General features: G+C 40.2%; 1 protein-coding gene across 4 annotated transcripts in view; it reads right to left on the bottom strand.

Annotated features, from left to right (window-relative positions):
- Positions 1-12,380: 12,380 nt before the first annotated feature.
- Positions 12,381-24,074, bottom strand: part of LOC133750581 (zinc finger protein 260-like) — a 73,394-nt gene continuing 61,700 nt past the window's right edge. For 3 of the 4 annotated variants that reach the window (XM_062180158.1, XM_062180159.1, XM_062180160.1), the window contains exons 2-4: positions 22,827-22,953; positions 22,492-22,584; positions 12,381-18,747 (exon numbers count right to left, since the gene is read on the bottom strand). In XM_062180158.1, the coding sequence (XP_062036142.1) occupies positions 16,706-18,747; positions 22,492-22,584; positions 22,827-22,953 (2,262 nt within the window). In that variant the 3' untranslated portion in view covers positions 12,381-16,705. Of the gene's footprint in view, positions 18,748-19,733; positions 19,927-22,491; positions 22,585-22,826; positions 22,954-24,074 lie in introns of those variants that run through there. The other variant, XM_062180161.1, reaches the window with a different exon arrangement.

Below are 24,074 nucleotides of genomic sequence, written 5' to 3'. Positions count from 1 at the left end.
AAGCTGGAGGCTTCGCGAGCGGGAAGTGGTCCAGAAACTGCTCAGGTGTGGATGTAGGTGGTTGAGCAACAGACAGTCCTGCCTTCTTGATTTCACAAAGATACAGCCTCAGAAAAGATTCAAGAAAAAACTGCAGAGGAAACGCTTCCGGATCTAGTGGATGTGACACAGAGGACCTACAGGGAGCCCACCGCATGGAAGCCCAGCCGCGGGGGCCCAGCCGCAGAATCTCGCCAGCGTGGGAATGAGCAGGAGGTAAGACAAAGGCGTCAGAAACCCGAGACATTGGGGGGGGGGAGCAGAGGCCTCTCTATTTACTCACTGAGCAAAACAAAGAACAGGCGCCATTTTACATATGTAAAGCGCCAACAACGAGTTCACAAACTCAGTAACTTTGGAACTTTGGTGAAACTTGAGAACACATTGAGGGCTGCATAAACTCTTTGTGTGGTCCCAGGGGTAGATCAAACGAATACTCACAGAGGCCAGATTTCAACTACCCTCAATTCCACTCACCTGTGCCGAATAACTTCCCAACTGAGTCAAAAAAAAAAAAAAAAAAGAGAGAGAGAGAGAGAGAGAGAGCAATCCAGCAAGGAGCAAGGGAGAGAACAATCTGGGTGAGTCGCTTTTTGCACAGCCTTAAACCTGAAGAATCAAGCAGAGCTCTCTGGCCACACCCATCACAGCCTCTAAGGATCCATCAAAGCAGACAGCCCACTTAGAGGCATAGTATAATGAGAAAAAAACACCCCAGCCAAAAAAAAACAACAACAAAAACAACAACAAAACCATAAATTATCTCCAACATACCAAACAACAAACATAGAAACCGAGGTAACAAGAGCAAGGAAGACACTATGATGCACCCAAATGAACAAGACACCCCAATCCAAGATTATGAAGATGAAGAGATAGAGGAAATGCAAGAAGCGGATCTCAAAAAATTGATAAGGACATTAAGAAGTTCTCAAAAACAAATTCTTGAACTACAGAAATCCTTAATGGACAAGATAGAAAATCTCTCTCATGAAAAGGAAATATTAAGGAGGAATCAAAATGAAACGAAACAACTAGTAGAACATGAAACTGTGATAGTGACAAAAAACCACAATGAAATGAAGAACTCAATAGATCAAATGACAAACACATTAGAGAGCCTTAAAAACAGAATGGGTGAAGCAGAAGAGAGAATATCAGAATTAGAAGACAGAGAACAGGAAAGGAAACAGGCAAAGAAAAGAAGAAGAAATCAGAAATCTAAAAAATATTCTCGGGAATCTGCAGGATACTATTAAAAAACCCAACATTCGGGTCCTAGGAGTTCCTGAAGGCATGGAGAGGGAGAAAGGATTAGAAGGCCTTTTTAGTGAGATACTAGCAGAAAATTTCCCAGGTATGGAGAAGGACAGAGACATCCTAGTACAGGAAGCTCATAGAACCCCTAATAAACATGACCAAAAAAGATCCTCACCATGACACGACGTAATCAAACTCACCACAGTGAAACATAAAGAAAAGATCCTAAAATATGCAAGAGAGAACCATCAGACCACTCTCAGAGGATCCCCAATTAGACTCACAGCTGACTTCTCATCAGAAACCCTACAAGCTAGGAGAGAATGGTGAGATATAGCCCAGGTAGTAAGAGAGAAAAACTGCCAGCCCAGAATATTATATCCTGCAAAGCTCTCATTTGTGAATGAAGGTGAAATAAAGACCTTTCACAGCAAACAGAAATTGAAAGAATTTGTCGCCACTCGTCCAGCCCTGCAAAAGATGCTTAAAGATGTGTTACATACAGAAACACAGAAACACGGTAACCAATATGAAAGAAGATAAAGGAAGGAAAACTCACAGCAAAAGATCACAGGAAACTAAAGCATATATTAGAAAAAATCTGTGGCAAATGGTAGGGCAAAGTTACTCCTTCTCAATAGTCACATTAAACGTTAAAGGCCTGAACAGTCCAGAAAAAAGACACGGATTGGCTGATTGGGTTAAGGAACAAAACCCATCTTTTCGCTGCTTACAAGAAACTCATCTTTCCAACAATTATGATTACAGACTGAAATTGAAAGGCTGGAAAAAGATATACCATGCCACCAGAAATGAAAAAAGAGCGGGCGTAGCCATCTTAATATCGGACAACATAAACTTTACCACAAAAACTGTTAGGAGAGACAAAGAGGGGCACTATTTAATGATTAAGGGATCCATTCAACAGGAAGATATAGTGATTATCAATGTATATGCACGTAATTATGGGGCACCAGCTTATTTAAAAGACTTGTTAAGGGACTTAAAGGGAGACTTAGACCCAATACAATAGTACTGGGGGACTTCAATAATCCACTCTCAGAGATAGACAGATCAACAGGACAGAAGATCAACAAGGAGACAGTAGATTTAAATGACACTATAGTCCAAATGGATCTAACAGATAGCTACAGAACATTTCACCCTGCATCTAAAGACTTTACATTCTTCTCAGCAGTACATGGAACCTTCTCTAGGATTGACCACATACTAGGCCATAAAGCAAGTCTCAGCAAATTCAAAAGAATTAGAATCATACCATGCAGCTTCTCAGACCACAAAGGAATGAAATTGGAAATTAGCAACTCGGGAATCCCTAGAGCACGTGCAAACACATGGAGATTGAACAACATGCTCCTGAATGAACAATGGGTCATAGAAGAAATTAAAAGAGAAATCAAAAATTTTCTGGAAGTAAATGAGGATAACAGCACAACATACCAAAACCTATGGGATACAATAAAAGCAGTGTTAAGAGGAAAGTTTATATCAATAGGTGCCTACATCAAGAAATTGGAAAGGCACCAAATAGATGAGCTTTCAAGTCATCTCAAGCATCTAGAAAATCTGCAGCAAACCATACCCAAACCCAGTAGAAGAAGGGAAATAATTAAAATCAAAGAAGAAATCAGCAGGATTGAATCCAAAAAAACATTACAAAAAATCAGCCAAACAAGGAGCTGGTTTTTTGAAAAAATAAACAAAATTGACACACCATTGGCCCAACTAACTAAAAAAAGAAGAGAAAAGACCCAAATCAATAAAATCAGAGATGAAAAAGGAAACGTAACAACAGACACCACAGAAATAACAAGAATCATCAGAAATTACTACAAGGACTTGTATGTCAGCAAACAGGGAAATCTATCCGAAATGCATAGATTCCTGAACACATGCAACCTACCTAAATTGAGCCAGGAAGACATAGAAAACCTAAACAGACCCATAACTGACACAGAAATTGAAACAGTAATAAAGGCCCTCCCAACAAAGAAAAGCCCAGGACCAGAGGGATTCACTGCTGAGTTCTACCAGACATTTAAAGAAGAATTAACTCCAATTCTCCTCAAACTATTCAGACCAATTGAAAAAGAGGGAATCCTCCCAAATTCTTTCTATGAAGCCAGCATCACCTTATTCCTAAGCCGGAAAAAGATGCAGCATTGAAAGAGAATTACAGACCAATATCCCTGATGAACATAGATGCAAAAATCCTCAATAAAATTCTGGCCAATAGAATGCAACAACACATCAGAAAGATCATCCACCCAGACCAAGTGGGATTTGTCCCTGGTATGCAGGGATGGTTCAACGTTCACAAAACAATCAAAGTAATACACTACATTAACAGACTGCAGAAGATAAACCATATGATTCTCTCAATAGATGCAGAGAAAGCATTTGAAAAAATACAACACCCTTTCATGATGAAAACTCTAAGCAAACTGGGTATGGAAGGAACATTCCTCAATACAATCAAAGCAATTTATGAAAAACCCATGGCCAACATCCTATTGAATGGGGAAAAGTTGGAAGCATTTCCGCTGAGATCGGGTACCAGACAGGGATGCCCACTCTCACCACTGCTCTTCAATATAGTTCTGGAAGTTTTAGCCAGAGGTATTAGGCAAGAAAAAGAAATTAAAGGGATACAAATTGGGAAGGAAGAACTCAAACTATCCCTCTTTGCAGATGATATGATTCTTTATTTAGGGGACCCAAAGAACTCTACTAAGAGACTACTGGAACTCATAGCGGAGTTTGGCAAAGTAGCAGGATATAAAATCAATGCACAAAAATCAACAGCCTTTCTATACACAGGCAATGCCACAGCTGAGGAAGAACTTCTAAGATCAATCCCATTCACAATAGCTACAAAAACAATCAAATGCCTTGGAATAATCTTAACCAAGGACGTTAAAGATCTCTACAATGAAAACTACAAAACCTTAAAGAAAGAAATAGAAGAGGATACCAAAAAATGGAGAAATCTTCCATGCTCATGGATTGGAAGAATCAACATCATCAAAATGTCTATTCTCCCAAAAGCAATTTACAGATTCAATGCAATACCAATCAAAATACCAAAGGCATTCTTCTCAGATCTGGAAAAAATGATGCTGAAATTCATATGGAGACACAGAAGACCTCGAATAGCCAAAGCAATCTTGTACAACAAAAGCAAAGCGGGAGGCATCACAATACCAGATTTCAGGACATACTACAGGGCAGTTGTTATCAAAACAGCATGGTACTGGTACAAAACAGGCGGATAGACCAATGGAACAGAATAGAAACCCCAGAAATCAACCCAAACATCTACAGCCAACTTATATTTGATCAAAGATCCAAAACTAATCCCTGGAATAAGGACAGCCTATTCAATAAATGGTGCTGGGAAAATTGGATTTCTACGTGCAGAAGCTTGAAGCAAGACTCCTACATTTCACCTTACACAAAAATTCACTCAACGTGGATTAAAGACTTAAATCTACGACCCAAAACCATCAAATTATTAGAGAGCATTGGAGAAACCCTGCAAAATATAGGTACAGGCAGAGACTTCTTGGAAAAGACCCCAGGAGCACAGGCAGTCAAAACCAAAATTAACATTTGGGATTGCATCAAATTGAGAAGTTTCTGTACTTCAAAAGAAACAGTCAGGAAAGTGAAGAGGCAACCGACAGCATGGGAAAAAATATTTGCAAACTATACTACAGATAAAGGGTTGATAACCAGAATCTACAAAGAAATCAAGAAAATCCACAACAACAGAACAAACAACCCACTTAAGAGATGGGCCAAGGACCTCAATAGACATTTTTCGAAAGAGGAAATCCAAATGGCCAACAGACACGTGAAAAAATGTTCAAGATCACTAGCAATCAGAGAAATGCAAATCAAAACCACAATGAGGTTTCACCTCACCCCGGTGAGAATGGCTCACATTCAGAAATCTACCAACAACTGATGCTGGAGAGGATGTGGGGGAAAAGGGACACTAACCCACTGTTGGTGGGAATGCAAACTGGTTAAGCCACTATGGAAGTCAGTCTGGAGATTCCTCAGAAAGCTCAATATAACCCTACCATTCAACCCAGCCATCCCACTCCTTGGAATTTACCCAAAGGAAATTAATTTGGCTAATAAAAAAGCCATCTGCACATTAATGTTTATTGCAGCTCAATTCACAATAGCTAAGACCTGGAACCAACCCAAATGCCCATCAACACTAGACTGGATAAAGAAATTATGGGACATGTACTCCATAGAATACTATACAGCAGTAAGGAACAATGAAACCCAGTCATTTGCAACAAGATGGAGGAATCTGGAAAACATCATGCTGAGTGAATTAAGCCAGTCCCAAAGAGACAAATATCATTTATTTTCCCTGATCGGTGACAACTGAGCACCAAAGGGGAAACCTGTTGAAGTGAAATGGACACTATAAGAAACAATGACCTGATTAGCTCTTGTCCTGACTCTAGATGTACAATGTAATACTTTATCCTTTTTAGTATTTGTTGTTGTTGTTCTTGTTGTTTAGTACTAGTGGTTGAACTCTGTAATTAACACACAATTATTCTTAGGTGTTTACATTTTAACTGAAAAGTGATCCCTGTTAAATTTAAGAGTGGAAAAAGAGGGGGAGGAGATGTACAATTTGGGACATGCACAATCGGACTTGCCCCAAATGATGGAGTTAGAAATGTGCCAGGGGATTCCAATACAATCCCATCAGGGTGGCATGTACCAATGCCATCTCACTAGTCTAAGTGATCAATTTCAGTTCACATTCGATGGCTCTGATAGGTCTAAGAATCAAAGGGATCACACAAACAAGACTAGTGTCTGCTAATACTAACTGATAGAATCAAAAAGGGAGAGAAAGATCCAACATGGGAAGTGGGATACACAGCAGACTCATAGAATGGCAGACGTCCTAAACAACAGTCTGGCCTCAGAATCAGCCCTTAAGGCATTCGGATCTGGCTGAAGAGCCCATGAGAGTATTGTAGGCATGGAAAGCCAAGATACCATGGAAAAGAAAAAAAGCAGACCTAAATGAAAGATCTCTGTGAGTGAGATCCCAGTGGAAAGAACGGGGCCATCAAAGAAGGAGGCACCTTTCTCTGAAGGGAGGAGAGAACTTCCACTTTGACTATGACCCTATCGGAATAAGATCAAAGTCAGCGAACTCTAAAGGCTTCCATAGCCCTGGCAACTCATGACTAGAGCCTAGGGAGATTACTGACGCCATGAACAGGACTGTCAAATTGTTAAGTCAGCAACAGGAGTCACTGTGTACTTACACCCCATGTGGGATCTGTCCTTAATGTGTTGTCTAATGTGCAGTGATGCTATAACTAGTACTGAAACAGTATTTTTACACTTTGTGTTTCTGCGTGGGTACAAACTGATGAGATCTTTACTAATTATATACTGAATCGATCTTCTGTATATAAAGATAATTGGAAATGAAAAAAAAAAACCTGGTGTTAAATTGGAAATGGCATAGAAAACTAATTAATTTTTTTTAAAAAATATTTTGTAGGATCTCTGTTTTTAATGTGCTGTACACTCTTATTTAATGCTATAACTAGTACTCCAACAGTATTTTTTTTCACTTTGTGTTGCTATATGGGGGCAAACTGTTGAAATCTTTACCTAATATATACTAAACTGATCTTCTGTATATAAAGAGAATTGAAAATCACATCATGATGTGATTGGAAGGGGAGAGGGAGTGGGAAAGGGGAGGGTTGTGAATGGGAGGGAAGTTTTGGGAGGGGGAAGTCATTGTAACCCATAAGTTGTACTTTGGAAATTTATATTCATTAAATAAAAGTTTAATAAAAAAAAAAGTTAGCCAAAAAAAAACAAAAAAAAAACTAAAGCATTGTTGGTTCTCTGTTTAGCTGTCCTCTTATAGGTTCCTATGGACTTTTTCCAGCCACTTCTATTGTATTCAGCACTTTGGGATGGCTCTGTAAACAGATGAAGCGAATAATGTATTAACAGTACCAACTGAGAGAAAGTATGGTTAACTGAGGTTACTAAAAACAAAAAGCAATTCAAATCAATGGGCAATTTACAAAAAGAGTTAAAGATTTTAAAAGCTATTATTAAAATTGCTATATTGGTCTATTATGTTATGTTATATGTGTGTACATATTGTATGTCCACATGGGAAAATTTTATTAAGAATTTTATTTTAATTGGCTTATAGATAAGATTGTCCATGAATTTAAGCTGCTAAAATCAATCAAAGATACATTTCAATTTGTGTGACCTGAATCTCTGTATCATATGTTTTAAACGTGTTGGTAGAAAGAAACTAAAAACATTTTATATGGTTGTGCTTAAGTTTACTGGTTAAACAAACTACACCATGTTAGATATTTAAGAGGTGTTTCCAAATACATGATTCTTAAAATTTATAGAAGGCATTGGACCTTCTGGTAAATGTTTTCTTAAGTTGTTATCTAATGGTTGAAACTGTTTGCTAAATATTCATATGATATTGCTATTGTCAGCAAGCGATCTAGGACTTGCTCCCTCATCTCTCTATTCTAAGCCCAACTTGTTCTTTCATTTCTCTATTCTCCTCAAGGTAGGAAACTAATTCTATTATGAAGGAATCTGTAGGATGCACAATTTAATCTTTAGACATTATAAAAGAGATGCCTAACATTTTTCTGTAATAACATAGCCAAAATAAGAGCTTAAATTATAATCTCACAGCTAGATTTACTTCACCATCAGCGAAGTAAACAGTAAGTAAAAAAACCTCCCTTTCAGACCAAAGGGAAAGAAAGTTTTAAAAGGAGAATATAATTTTCCTCATGGGCATTGTCTACTTGATAAAAACTACTACAGAACATGCCTGTGACTATAGACTTGCAGTTCAGGCCACCGAAGATTAGAGATGGGACTTGGGCACTCCCTTGACTTGCATCCTCTGGTCTGCTTTAACAAAAACCAGGAGGAAAAGAAAGCTAGGTATCAGAAGCAATGGGTGGCAGGCCTGTTAATGGCTGATCTGTACAGTGATCTGCCCTCAAGGAGACCCAACAGGCCAGTCCACTGCAGTGGCTTTCAATGTGGTAAGCCTGGGCTTCAGCAGAGGTCAGCTTATGAAGAGCCCTGGCAGCTCTGCCAAGAGTTGGATCACTGACTGGAAATGGACCTGCCCTGAGTCGAAGGATGCCCAGGTCAGAGCCACAGATCTTATTGGCTCTAAGCTGAAAAGCCCTTCACTTGGCCCAGCTTCCAAAGTGACCACTGCAGCTGAGGGGACAGCCAAGTAGGGTCAGCAACAAAGCAGGCAGAACTATAAATTTCTTGTTAGAGATGCCACCTGCCTTTACCTTGCCAGCTCACCTCCCAGGCCAGCCAAGTAATGAAAGTCAACAGGGTGCCTTCCCCCAGGAGGTTCACACCTCCCTTAGGATGTACCCCATGTGAAGAGATAGATAGGTCTGGGCCTCTGAATTTACAAGGCTTTAAAGCCCACCTGATTATTATCAAGCCCCTTCTGTCAGGTTCTATTTGCCTCTCAATCAGAAAACTTAATTGTAGCTTAGACTGCACCTTTCTTAGCTCCTCTTACAATGATTCTGTCCTTTGTTCTAGACCCTGTCTAGCGCACTTGGGCCTCATTCCTTCGTAATCATAACCTCTACTCTACCACCAATGGCTCTACTCCCAACTTGTGTGTACTGATGGTCCTCTTCCCCACTTAATGCTGTATAATTGTTCAGACCTGGTTAATGCCACTCTTAGGATCATTGGTTACTATCCTCACCCTGTCTTTTATGACCTTGTCTAAATATGATCAGAGTCAGCGAACTTGGAAGGCTTCCATAGCCTTGGCAACTCATGATGACAGCCTAGGGTGGTTACTGGTGCCATAAACTAGAGTGTCAATTTGTTGGGTCAACAACAGGAGTCACTGTGCACTTGCTCCTCATGTGGGATCTCTGTCCTTAATGTGCTGTCCATTTTGATTTAATGCTATAACTAGTACTCAAACAGTATGTTTCACTTTGTGTTTCTATGTGGGTGCAAACTGTTGAAATCTTTACTTAATATATACTAAATTGATTCTGTATATAAAGAGAATTGAAAATGAACCTTGATGTGAATGCAAGGGGAAAGGGAGCGGGGAAGGGGAGGGTGCGGGTGGGAGGGAAGTTATGGGAGGGGGAAGCCACTGTAATCCATAAGCTGTACTTTGGAAATTTATATTCATTAAATAAAAGTTAAAAAATCAACATCAAGAGTCACTGTTTACTAACTTCTCATGCAGGGCTTCTGTCCTTAATGAGTTATGAGAGTTAACTGTAAAGCTAATTCTCAAACAGTCCTTTATATTTTATTTGTGTTTGTGTCGGTGCAAATTGTGGAAATCTGTACTTAATATAGAGTTGGTCTTCTGTATATGAAGTTAATTAAAAATGAATCTTAATAAAGAATGGGATGGGGGAAGGGAGTAGGAGGTGGGACAGGAGTGGGCTCAGGAGGGTGGTTATGGGGGGAAAGAACCACTATATTCCTGAAGTTGTACCTATGAAATTTGTATTCATTAAATAAAAAGTTTTTTTTAAAAAAAATCTGGTTGAAATAAGATTCCTTAACATCATGACAAAATATAGACCAGATTTGATCAAATCATAACTTCTTTAAAACTTAGTTGTTTTAAACAATTAGAACTTAAGAGGCATTAAGAGAACATAATAGATTACTTTATTATTATTTTTTTTTTGACAGGCAGAGTGGACAATGAGAGAGAGAGACAGAGAGAAAGGTCTTCCTTTGCCTTTGGTTCACCCTCCAGTGGCTGCCGCGGCCAGCGTGCTATGGCCAGTGCACAGCGCTGATCCTAAGGCAGGAGCCAGGTGCTTCTCCTGGTCTCCCACGGGGTGCAGGGCCCAAGCACTTGGGCCATCCTCCACTGCACTCCTAGGCCACAGCAGAGAGCTGGCCTGGAAGAGGGGCAACCGGGACAGAATCCGGCACCCCAACCAGGACTAGAACCCAGTGTGCCAGCACCGCAAGGCGGAGGATTAGCCTAGTGAGCTGCGGCGCCGGCCTAGATTACTTTAAAATAACACAAAATCTGTCTCTTTGGTTCTTCAAAAGTCAGAAATAAAACGTTAAATTTAAGACCTGGTACATTGAATCAAATCCCATAATTTGGAACAGTTTTAAGAGTCAGAACTAGAAGGCCGGTGCCGTGGCTCAATAGGCTAATCCTCTGCCTTGCGGCGCCGGCACACCGGGTTCTAGTCCCAGTCGGGGCACCGGATTCTGTCCCGGTTGCCCCTCTTCCAGGCCAGCTCTCTGCTATGGCCAGGGAAGGCAGTGGAGGATGGCCCAAGTCTTTGGGCCCTGCACCCGCATGGGAGACCAGGAAAAAGCACCTGGCTCCTGGCTTCGGATCAGCACGATGCGCTGGCCGCAGCGGCCATTGGAGGGTGAACCAACGGCAAAAAGGAAGACCTTTCTCTCTGTCTCTCTCTCTCACTATCCATTCTGCCTGTCAAAAAAAAAAAAAAAAAAAAAGAGAGAGAGAGTCAGAACTAGGGAAGAAAGAATTGCACCCATAAGGGAGACCAGGAAGAAGCACCTGGCTCCTGGCTTCAGATCAGCGCAGCGCACTGGCTGCAGTGCACCAGCCATGGTGGCCATCTGGGGGGTGGACCAATGGAAGAAAGACTTTCTGTCTCTCTCTCTCTCTCTCACTGCCTAACTCTGCCTGTCAAAAAAAAAAAAAATCAAGAAATGACAAAATTGATGAGGATGTGGAAAAACGTAACCTTGGTCCACTGTTGGTGGGAATGTAAACTGGTGTAAGCCACTGTGGAAGACCGTATGGAGATATCTTACAAATCTGATTATAGACCTACCATATGATCCAGCCATCCCACTCCTTGGAATTTACCCAAACCAAAAGAAATTAGCATATACAAGAGTTATCTATAACCCCATGTTCACTGCAGCACAATTCACAATAGCTGAGGTCTGGGAACAATCCAGATATCAATCAATTGTTGACTTGATAAGAAAATTATGGTATAGCTGGTGCTGCGGCTCGCTAGGCTAATCCTCCGCCTTGCGGCGCTGGCACACTGGGTTCTAATCCCGGTCAGGGTGCCGGATTCTGTCCCGGTTGCCCCTCTTCCAGGCCAGCTCTCTGCTGTGGCCCAGGAGTGCAGTGGAGAATGGCCCAAGTGCTTGGGCCCTGCACCCCATGGGAGACCAGGAGAAGCACCTAGCTCCTGCCATCAGATCAGCACTGTGCGCTGGCTGCAGCACGCTGGCTGTGGCAGCCATTGCAGAGTGAACCAAAGGCAAAGGAAGACCTTTCTCTCTGTCTCTCTCTCACTATCCACTCTGCTTGTCAAAAAATAAAAAAATAAATTAAAAATAAATTTTAAAAAAAGAAAATTATGGTGTATACACACTATGGCTTACTACTCAGTTCTAAAAAAAAAGAAAAAGAAACCCTGTCTTTTACAACAAATTAGAAGAAACTGGAAACCATTACACTTACTGAAATAAACCAGTCCTCAAAGACAGATATCATATGTTTTCCTTGAGCTGAGGTAGCTAATAGAGTACCTAAAATGTAATGTGTTGGAGTTAGATACACATTTTGAGATTTGATGGTTGTTTAGAACCCTTGTCTCTTCCATTGAGGAACAGTGATTTTTTTTTATTTATTTACTTTTCTTCATACTATTTGCTGACTTGTTGAACTCTTAATGTAGGGTTAACTATACAACCATTAAGTAAACTGAAAACAGATTTTGTAAAAGTTAAATGAGAATGTGAGAGGGAAGAGGAGAAAGGGTTGGAGTGTGTGTGGGAGGGAGGGTATGGGGGAAGTGTCACTTACATTCATTATTAGTCTGTATATATGAAATATATCAAACATATTACTTAAATAAAATTTTAAAAGGAAGTATTTAAAATTCAAAAAATTTTTACCAATAACCAGAATTTTTAAGGTGTTTATATATATATAATATATATGTGTTTAATTTATGCCATTACAATATAAATGTACATATATATAATTTGTAATATGAATATATAGAGAGCAACATTTTGAAATTTTTATAATGTATTTATCATCAGAAAAGAATAGCTCAGATTTCTGTAATAATCCAGTTTCTGAAAATTACAAGAATGAAGAGTAAGCCACCAAGTTGTAGCTCATAATCTCTGTTTCTCTGTGTCTCCAAGTCTACCAAACTCTAAAATTAAATAAACATACATAATACTGGATAAAAATAACATTAAGATCCCACTATTTTCCCCCATAATTTTCAGGAAATAGACTAGTATCTAGACACATAGTGGCAAATTTATCTATGCATAAAATATATGTATATTATATATGTTACATATATTCATATATATATATTACATTGAGAAGAAAGAATTATTAAGGAGAGATAAGACTTAACATGCCAAACTTAGGTGTGTTACCTAAGGCACACCCTTAACCCTGGAGACTGAACAGAGCTCTCTGGCCACACCCACTACAAGCCTCCAGAGATTCAGTGAAAGCAGAAAGTCCACTTATCTACAGAGTCATAGTACAAAGATAAAATTCACCACAGTGGAAAAAAAATTAAAAAGAAGAAATCTTCCTGGTCTGGACAAGTGGTGGCAAATTCTTTCAATTTGTTTGTTATGAAAGGTCTTTATTTCACCTTCATTCACAAATGAGAGTTTTGCAGGCTATAATAATCTGGAATGACAGTTTTATTCTTAAGACTTGGGCTAGATTTTGCCATTTTCTCTTAGCCTGCAGGGTTTCTGATGAGAAGTCTGCTGTGAGTCTAATTGGAGATCCTTTGAAAGTAATCTGGCATTTTTCTTACACATTTTAGAATCTTGTCTTTTTGTTTCACTGTGGCAGTTTGATTACAATGTGTCATGGCAAGGATGTTTTCTGGTCATGTCTATTCAAAGTTCTGTGTGCTTCCTGTACTTGGATGTCTCTTTTCCCAAACCCGGAAAGTTTTCTGCTACTATTTCACTAAAAATGCCTTTTAATCCTTTCTCTCTCTCCATGCCTGCAGGAACTCCTAGAACCAGAATGTTGGTTTTATTTTTTTATATAGTATCCTGTAGATTCCGAACAGTCTTTTTTAGATTTCTAATCTCCTGTTCTTGTGTTTGGTTTTACTGTATACTTTCCTGTACTCTGTCTACTTAGTCTGATATTCTCTCTTCTGCCTGATTCTATTCTTAAGGCTCTCCACTGCCTTTTTTATTTGTTCTATTGAATACTTCATTCATTTTGATTTCTTTTTTAATATCTCAATTTCATGTTCTGTTGAATTCTTCATTTCATCTCGATTCCTCCTGATAATTTTTATTTCATGGGAGATTTTCTTTCATGTCCTTCATGGATTTCAGTAGTTTGTGCATTTGCTTTTGATTACTTCTATGTAATCTTATGACCAAATTTTTGAGTTCTATTTTTTGCATTTCTTCTATCTCATCATCTTCATGATCTAGTATTGAAGTGTCATGTTCTTTTGGGAGCATGATGATGTTTTCCTTATTCTTGCTTCTTGGATTCTTGCATTTGTGAAGATACTCGTCTTTTTTTTTTCCTGGCAGTTTTTATCATTGTATTATGACTGTAGGTAAATGGACTTTCTGCTTTCAGTCAATCTCTAGAAGCTTGCAGTGGGTGTGGCCAGAGCTCTGTTCAGTTTTCAAGGGTATGCCTAGGGTGACACACCCAGGTTTGGCATGGTAAATCTATCTTTTTTTAATCAGAAGGGAGTTATATATTCTCTTCAGCTGAGTTCTTCTCTTCAATGGAGACCAGTGCCTGACTACTAAATCAAGTGGGTAAAATATTCCCTATGTCCCAAGGACCTCATAAGGATCTGTGCTCTCCATGTGGGACCTCTGTCTTTAGTGACAATTAACAGTAAATCTTCAAACACCTGTTTCGCTGGGAGCCTAGGAAAAAGTGCTCAGGTAAGCAATATTGTAAAAAATTAGTTCTAAGTAATATGAAACATAACCCAGACAAAACAGCAGTCTAGCAAACCATTCAACCTCACTGAAACTACCAGCAGCTACATCATTCACTTTCTATTAAATATGTTTATAATAAGATTGAATTTGATGAACACTTCTAAGAAGCTTTGGGGACTTAAACAGGGATGAAGAGCTATTTCTCATGGGTAGTAATGGAGGTGGAATGGATTAGTTGCACAGCTATTATATAGATGGGAAATAAAAGAGCTACCGAAGCTAGATGCATCATAAAATTTGTAGCCCTGTTATCATGGGAAGGCCAAGCAACCTAGGAAAAGTGTTCCACCTGAGGGTATCCTGAGGAACTAACTGAATGTAAATCAGATTTATATAAATCCAGAAAGGACTTTGTAAATTAGAAGGAATAAAAACACACATTTTCAATAAAAATGAGGGCCACCTGCAGGAGCAGGGAATAATACAACAAAAAAAGGTTATAAAAATTATAAGTTAAATTAATACAAAAGTGTATGACAGGGGCCAGCACTGTGTCACAGCAGGTTAATGCCCTGACCTGAAGTGCTGGCATCCCATATGGGTGCTGGTTCAAGACCCAGCTGCTCCACTTCCAATCTAGCTCTCTTCTATGGCCTGAGAAATAGTAGAAGGCCCAAGTGCTTGGGCCCCTGCACCTACATGGGAGATCTGGAGAAAGCTCCTGGCTTTGGATCAGCACAGTCTGGCCATTGTGGCCAATTGTGGAGTGAACCATTGGATGAAAGATTCTCTCTCTCTCTGCTTCTGCTCTTTCTGTGTAACTCTTTCAAATAAATTAATCCTTTTTTAAAAAAGTATACATTTATGCTCCTGCTTCTCTGTTGCAATGGGTACCACCTGGATAGACTTCATTCCATGTTGTTATCTCAAGGCAATTAGGAATAGGATGAAAAAGTGTAGAAAAGGGGCATCATGAATGAAAAAGGCATTATGCACTCAGTAATATAGGAAAATTCAGATGAGTGTTGCAACTTATAGGGTTTGAAGTTGTCCCTTTAAAGAATGAGGGTAATGTGTGCGACAACATCTACTTCCATATTCAAATAGACCTTAGGTAGTGGAGCCTAATCCAGATGTGCACACAGATAAGATGAAATTTCTCATGGGTATATAGGTCACCACAAACTCATTCCCTTGTGTTGCACAGAACACTTATGATCCAGGGCTGGGGTACACTATTATGGCTGGAACATGTGTCACTTGATATGCCTATGGTCACATCACGGGTTTGCACTGCAATAATGTGGGGAAAGAATCCTGGGTGGCCAACAAAGCAGCTATAAAACAAATAACTTTGTAATTGATGAAGATGGTAATCCAAATAACTGTTGAAATAACTGTTACTCAACTTTTAAATATTTATTAACAAAATTTACACAAGAGAGCACAGTTCAGTTCATATACTTGATCCCACTCACAATAATGAGAAACCAAAAGTTCAGGTTGTATAAGAGAAAAATTTCTGAAGAACGGTTAACCACTCTGTCATAATTCATCATGGAAACTTCCCAATACTCACTAAGGTGTGATTCCACCAAAGAATTCTTCCAAACAAATTATATTTCAGGGACTTCTCTCTGTAATCTTCACATGTTTTGTGGAAGTTTGCCTAATAATAAAGGTATTTCCCATTATAATCCAGTCATAGGATTTTCTCTTTCTGTGAGTTGTCAGGTAACCATTGAGAGGTGACGTATGGTACATGACTTTTCTATGCATGTATGTTTTCTCATTTCTGAGTCTCTTCATGTGAATTGATTAATGGCAGAAGAATTTTTTCACATTCATTAAATTGACATTTTGCTATATGAATGCTCTGGTGTTAGTTGATGTTTAATTTCTTGTTTTTTAAGATTTTTATTTGACAGGTAGAGTTACACAGTGAGAAAGACAGAGAGAAAGGCATTCTTTCTGTTGGTTCACTCCTCAAATGGCCACAATGGCCATAGCTGCACTGATCTGAAGCCAGGAGTCAGGTGCTTCTTCCTGGTCTCCCATGTGGGTGCAGAGGCCCAAGCACATGGGCTGTCTTCTACTGTGATATGAGTTTTGTCTTTGGTCCAAAGGCTTTGCCAAAGTCATTATATCCATGAGGTTTCCTCCCTGTGTGAATTCTCTGATGTTTCCAAAGGATTGACTTTTATCCAGAGGCTTTCCCTTGGTCATTACATCCATGGGGATTCTCCCCTGTGTGAATTCTCCAGTGTGATATGAGGTGTGACTTTCATACAAAGGCTTTTCCACAGTCATTACATTCATGAGGTTTCTGCCCTGTGGGAATTTGCTGGTGTATCATGATGTCTGACTTTCATCCAAAGGCTTTTCCACAGTCATTACATTCATGAGGTTTCTGCCCTGTGTGAATTCGCTGATGTATGATGAGGTCTGACATTCGTCCAAAGGCTTTTCCACAGTCATTACATTCATGAGGTTTCTTCACTGTGTGAATTCTCTGGTGCACCATGAGGTGTGACTTTTGTGTAAAGGCTTTTCCACAGTCATTACATTCATGAGGTTTCTCTCCTGTGTGAATTCGCTGGTGTACGATGAGGCCTGACTTTTGTCCAAAGGTTTTTCCACAGTCATTACATTCATGAGGTTTCTCCCCTGTGTGAATTCGCTGATGTATGAGGAGTGCTGACTTGTGTCCAAAGCCTTTTCCACAGTAATTACATTCATGAGGTTTCTCCCCTGTGTGAATTCTCTGGTGCAGTACGAGGTATGACTTTCGTCCAAATGCTTTTCCACAGTCATTACATTTATGAGGTTTCTCCCCTGTGTGAATTTGCTGGTGTAATATGAGGTATGGCTTTCTTCCAAAGGCTTTTCCACAGTCATTACATTCATAAGGTTTCTGCCCTGTGTGAATTCTCTGGTGTTTGATGAGGTATGACTTTCCTCCAAAGGCTTTTCCACAGTCATTACATTTATGAGGTTTCTCCCCTGTGTGAATTTGCTGGTGTACGATGAGGTGTGATTTTCGTCCAAAGGCTTTTCCACAGTCATTACATTCATGAGGTTTCTCCCCTGTGTGAATTCGCTGGTGTACGATGAGGCCTGACTTTTGTCCAAAGGTTTTTCCACAGTCATTACATTCATGAGGTTTCTCCCCTGTGTGAATTCTCTGGTGTACAATGAGGCCTGACTTTCGTCCAAAGGTTTTTCCACAGTCATTACATTTATGAGGTTTCTCCCCTGTGTGAATTCTCTGGTGCAGTACGAGGTGTGACTTTTGTCGAAAGGCTTTTCCACAGTCATTACATTTATGAAGTTTCTCCCCTGTGTGAATTTGCTGATGTATGAGGAGGGCTGACTTGTGTCCAAAGCCTTTTCCACAGTAATTACATTCATGAGTTTTCTCCCCTGTGTGATTTCTCTGGTGCAGTACGAGGTGTGACTTTTGTCCAAATGCTTTTCCACAGTCATTACATTCATAGGGTTTCTCCACTGTGTGAATTCTCTGGTGTAATATGAGGTGTGACTTCCACTGAAAGCCTCTTCCACAATGAAGGCATTTATGAGGTTTCTCCCCTGTGTGAATTTGCTGATGGTTTATAAGGTATGACTTTTCTGTAAAGGCTTTTCCACAGTCACTACATTCATGAGCTTTCTCCCCTGTGTGAATTTGCTGATGTTTCCTGAGGACTGACTTTTGTCCAAAGGCTTTTCCACAGTCATTACATTCATAAGGTGAATTAATACTGACTGATTTTCCACAAGAGTTCCATGTGTAAAGTTTTTCCCTAGTATTTAGTCTCTGATTTATTGCAAGATGTGACTGGTGAATGACAGGTTCAACATACCTAATGTACTTATAAAATTTCTTTCTTGTGTGAGTTTGTTGATGCATATTGAGGCTAGAATTTTCATAGATAGCTTTTTCTATTTGAGTTGCTTTTCCAAAAGTGACAGTTGATTTATTACAGTTTTCTGCCATGTGAACCCTCTCAGATTTACAGAACATCTTTCTTGTGAAGACTTTTGCTTGTCCAGTGGGTCCAAATGGCTGCTTCATGATGTGAATATTGTCATGCTGACCAAGAGGTTCACAGAACTGGAGAGACTTTCCAGGTATCTTAGTATTATCAAATTTCTCTTCGGCCTGTAGTTGATCAGGCCCACTGGGGGGATACACAGTGTGACATTTATTGCATTCCTCAGGATTCAATCGTGAGTAGGTTCCCTTTTTAATAATCAGTGTTGGAACATGGCTTGAATTTAAACTAAGGGTTTTTCTTAATTCAACTCTCTTGTGAGCTGATGTCTTGTTATTTTTCATAAAATCCTGATTCAGATTTTTGTCCTGACTTTTCTGGTTGATCCTAATCAGGTCATCCCTTTTCATGACCACTGAAATGAGAAAAAAGCAATCATGTCATGGAATCACATGTATCTGTTTCTCCTGGCATGCTCATGTAAAGGGAATGAAGTTATTTGTTATCCAAGTGGCATAAGATTTTCACAGAATCAGTATGAGGTACTTATTTGTGACCATTATATGGTTTTTCTCCTTAATACATTAATATACCATGAGGTTTCCCAATGTTCAAACCTGATCCTTTTTACTATGGGAATTTGTCAAGGATGGTAGAATGACATTTGTGCTATGATGTGTGGGATGCCTGCCCTGGCTACTCTGCTTTCAGTACAGATCTCTGCCTATGTAAACTGGAAGGAAGCAGATAATGGTTCATGTGCCTGGGAACCTGTGAGACACCAGGGAAGACTAGAGGAATTCTAGAGTTCTGGTTTCAGACTAGTTAGACCTAAGTGTTCCAGACATCTGGGAAGTGAGCTAATAGAGGACCTCTTTCTCTCTCTTTCTTCTCTCACTATCACTCTACCTTTCACAAAGATGAAATAACTATAAAATATTTTAAAGAATGGACAAATATTTAATAAAAATATTCACCCACTACCTAGCAACCATTTTTTTCCCTGTCCTTTTTCTCCAGTTTATTTTTATAAAAATTGTGTGCTTTTTGCTTCTCTGATATTTCAACCATAAACATGAAAAAGTTTTACTGATCATTTACTTGCAGGTGGAGAAGAGTGAACTGTGCCTGTACTTTAAGCAGGACAACATTTAAGGAGTATGATTTGAATCTATGATTGTCTCATGTCAGTCTTTCTAGGTAAACATCATTTCTGGGATTTTTCAAATGCAAAACTACTTTGTCTCTACTCTATGACAGCTTCCCCAAATTCCTAAGGACACCCAACACCTTCAGCTTCTCAGAAGTACAACAGGTAGAGAAAATTCCCAATATACCACTTTAGTTAAACACTCCCAATCAGTTTGAAGAATTTGTTTCTGCAAACCGGGATGTGCTCACCTTCTTTGAAAAGTGTTTTCTAGCTCATTCAGAAATCATCAGTGCTGGTTACCTCCTCTCAATTCTTTCTATAAACATTCCTGTGTGATAATTAGAATATCTGGAGACTTTTCATCAGTTGTCTCCTATTTTCACTGAAAGCTTCATTTCCTATGTTTTTCTTATATTTTTATTTGCTTATTTTGCAATGATACTGAAAAATAAGAGAGAAATCATACTTCAAACTCCGCCCTTGAAGAAATCTGAGCCACTCAACATAAACCCATGAGGCTACTTGACCTTGGGTCTCAAAAGCTCATTACTTGGCCGGCGCCGCAGCTCACTAGGCTAATCCTCCACCTTGCGGCACCGGCACACCGGGTTCTAGTCCCGGTCGGGGCACCGATCCTGTCCCGGTTGCCCCTCTTCCAGGCCAGCTCTCTGCTGTGGCCAGGGAGTGCAGTGGAGGATGGCCCAAGTGCTTGGTCCCTGCACCCCATGGGAGACCAGGAAAAGTACCTGGCTCCTGCCATCGCCGCAGCGTGCTACCGCGGCGGCCATTGGAGGGTGAATCAACGGCAAAAGGAAGACCTTTCTCTCTGTCTCTCTCTCACTGTCCACTCTGCCTGTCAAAAAATAAAAATAAAAAAGCTCATTACTTTCTTGGTGAGTCTAGGATCACTTATTTTCATGTTTTATATAAGTTCATGCTTGGTTTATGATTTCTTTTTTTCAAAGATTTACTTTATTTACTTGAAAGCTAGAATTATAGAGAGAGAGAGAGAGACAGAGAGAAGTCTTCCATCTGCTGGTTCACTTCCCATATGGGCACAACAACCAATGCTAGGCCAAGATGAAGTTAGGAGGCAGGAGTGTCTTTCTTCTCTCCCACATGGGTACAGGGGACAAAGGACTTGGGCCAACCTCTGCTCCTTTCTCAGGTGCATAAGCAGAGAGCTGGATTAGAAGAGGACCAGCTGGGACTTGAACTGGCACCCATATGCGATGCTAGTGCTGCAGGCTGGAGCTTTAACACACCGCACCACAGTGTCATTCCTAGCTTCATAATTTCTGATGTCACAGCACAGAGGCTTACTCATGACCATCTTTTATTTTTAAAGATTTACTTATTTATTTGAAAGTCAGAGTTACACAGAGAGAGGAGAGGCAAAGAGAGTAAGGTCTTCCATTCAATGGTTCACTCCCCAATTGGCCACAATGGCCAGAACTGTGCTGATCTGAAGCCAGGAGCCAGGAGCTTCTTCTGGGTCTCCCACAGGAGCAGGGGTCCAAGGACTTGGATCATCTTCTACTGCTTTCCCAGGGCATAGCAGAGATCTGGATTGGAAGTGGAGCAAATGCTCTTGACTGGTGCCCATATGGGATGCTGGTACTTCACGCGAGGGTGTTCATTCACTGCACCACAGTGCCGGCCACATGACCATCTTTTAGCATTTACTTATTTACTTACTTGAGAGTCAGAGAGACAGAATGAAAGATAAAGACAGAATGAAACAGGGGTTTGCCAACTATAGACTCACTCCTCAAATGTTTCCAACAGACTATAATTTTCTTATTTATTTGAGAGGCACAGAGGAAAAAAAAGAAAGAGACTAAAAAAGAGAGAGTTCACATTTATTGATTCAGTCCTGAGCAAGTTCTATGCCTGGGCAAAATCATGAGTGGGAACTCAATCTGAGCAATGAGTTAGAAATAAGTTTCCAGGGGCTGACATTGTGGCATGACAGGTAAAGCCACCACCTGCAATGCCAACATCACTTATGGGCACCAGTTTAAGTCCTAGCTACTCCACTTCTGATCCAGCTCTCTGCTATGGCCTGGGAAAGCAGCAGAAGATGGCCCAAGTCCTTGGACCCCTGTACACATGACAGAGACCTGGAAGAAGCTCCTGGCTCCTGGCTTCAGATCAGTACAGCTCCAGCCATGACAGCCAATTGGTAAGTGAACCAGTGGATGGAAGACCTCTCTCTCTCTTTCTCTCTCTGCCTCTCCTTCTTCTCTCTCTCTGACTTTCAAATAAATAAACAAATCTTAAAAAAAAAAAAAATAGAAACAGGCTGGCGCCACAGCTCAATAGGCTAATCCTCTGCCAGTGGCACTGGCACACCTGGTTCTAGTCCCAGTTGGGCCACCAGATTCTATACCGGTTGCCCCTCTTCCAGGTCAGCTCTCTGAGTGGCCCGGGAGTGCAGTAGAGGATGGCCCAAGTCCTTGGGCCCTACACCCGCATGGGAGACCAGGAGAAACACCTAGCTCCTGGCTTCAGATCACCGCGGTGTGCCAGCCACAGTGCGCTGGCCGTGGCGGCCATTGAAGGGTGAACCAATGGTAAAGGAAGACCTTTCTCTCTGTCTCTCTCACTGTCCACTCTTCCTGTCAAAAATGAAAAAAAAAAAAAAAAAACCAGAAACAATAAGATTAAAAAAAATAAGTTTCTGTATGTTGCCTAATTAACAAGCACTGAAGGAACTAATAAGTGCATGAAGGAAAAGGTATGAAAGTGTAGAGAAGGACAAGTTAGAATTTGGGCAATGTATCAACCTAGATAAAAGCCTTAGTAACATCAGAAAATGACTGGATTTTGTTTAATCAAAGAACATCTTCACTAAGAACAAAAGTTAGAAAGACACTGGTATCTCTAAATGCCTGTGTCTGATGCACAAAACCAGCTGTCAACAGGAGTAAGACTTGGGAAAAATTCATGGAAACAGCACCAGTCAACATCTGCACACTCCCTGTCTCTTATGTGCAGACTGACCTGAAAGGCTCTGATTCAAGCATTCATCCACCATCCATGGCTCTTCTCCTTGCTCCAACTTGAAGATCAAGTCAGGTTTGGTAGTGCAGTGCCCTATTAATGGAAACAATGTAAGACTGTGAAACCACTATCTTGGGTTATTTAAAGGACTACAGCTTGGCCCAGGAGCTATGCAACAAATGTTCCAATTTGAATCTTTTGTTAGATGGTAGATATTCAGATTATTCATGGACTCAAATTCTAATCCTGCCCAATATTAAACATTATAAAGTGTTCCCTTGTTTGTCAAATAGCAAGAAAATGTTATCACTGGGCATGAGATGGGTGTCACTCACCCAAGGAGAAGAGGCTGCTGTAGGTCTCCAGCATCACATCTCTGTACAGGGTTTTCTGAGTGTTGTTCATTTTCTGCCATTCCTCCCACGTAAAGTACACAGCCAGGTCTTCAAATGCTATCATCACCTATAACATTACACTTCCAGTCAACATGTTAACTCTGTCACAAAACAAACACTGACAGTTGTGTGTGGATATGAAGAAAAAGGAAGGATATGGTTTCACATTAGACTTGTTGAGTGTTTAGAAAGCCACACAGAGCATTCAACAGAGCCAAACCCATGGTCTACAGGCTGTGAGAAATGCCCAAGCTGGAGGGAAACAGGAGGTTCAAATCACAAAGGCCACATCTGTCAAGGGGAATTGCACAGCAGGCTAAAAGAGGGGTAATATTGACTCTTGAATGGGCAATGTTAAGGAGAAGTATGTAGAAGCATTGAGAAAAAAAGGCAAGAAACCATCAGAGAAACTACGATGGGAATGAACAGAAAAGAATTTCCAGGAAAACACCATGCATATCATTTCCAATATGTCAGCGAAAAAATATATTAAAAAACAGGGCAGACATTTAGCTTAGTGCTTATGATGCCAGCTCAGAGTGCCTATGTTGGATTTCCAATGCCAGCTCTGGTTCTTAGCTCCCAGATAATGCAGACCTGGGGAAGCAGTGGTGATGTCACCAATGAAGGAGGCCTAGATTCCATTCCTCAGTCCTGGCTTCAGTCCTGCCCCACCTCTGTTTGGTGTGGTTATCTAGGAAGTGAATTAATGTGTCAAAGCTCTCTATCTCAGTCCATCAACTTCTTTCTCTATCAAGCTAATAAATATTTTTAAGTAAGAGAGAAAATACAGGTAAGAAAAAGAATACAAATTAGCTTTTACCCTTGTCCATGATTATTCTACTGATAAACAATTGAAATCACATTATACCTAATTACAGTGAAAGCAATGGAAATACTTGCCCAAAACATTCAAATGATAAACATTTGAAAGAACATTATACATAATTAAAGTGAAAGTAATGGAATTATTTGCCCAAAAAGAGAACCTGGGAATGTCTGCAGTACAATCTGCATTTGTGACTCACTGAGAAAAATGCTTAGAGATTTGTTTCAGAACCTGCAATAGTCACCAGAAGTGTGATCCAGCAGGCTAAGCCTCCACCATCAATGCTGGCATCCCATGAAAACAGAGGACTTGAGTCCTTGCTGCTCCACTTCCAACCTAGTTCCCTGCTAATCTGATTG

This window comes from Lepus europaeus, chromosome 21 (assembly GCF_033115175.1).
Source record: "Lepus europaeus isolate LE1 chromosome 21, mLepTim1.pri, whole genome shotgun sequence".
Lineage (NCBI taxonomy): Eukaryota > Metazoa > Chordata > Mammalia > Lagomorpha > Leporidae > Lepus > Lepus europaeus.
The sequence above is the reverse complement of the archived record's forward strand: the minus strand, read 5'-3'. Positions and strand labels throughout refer to the sequence as shown.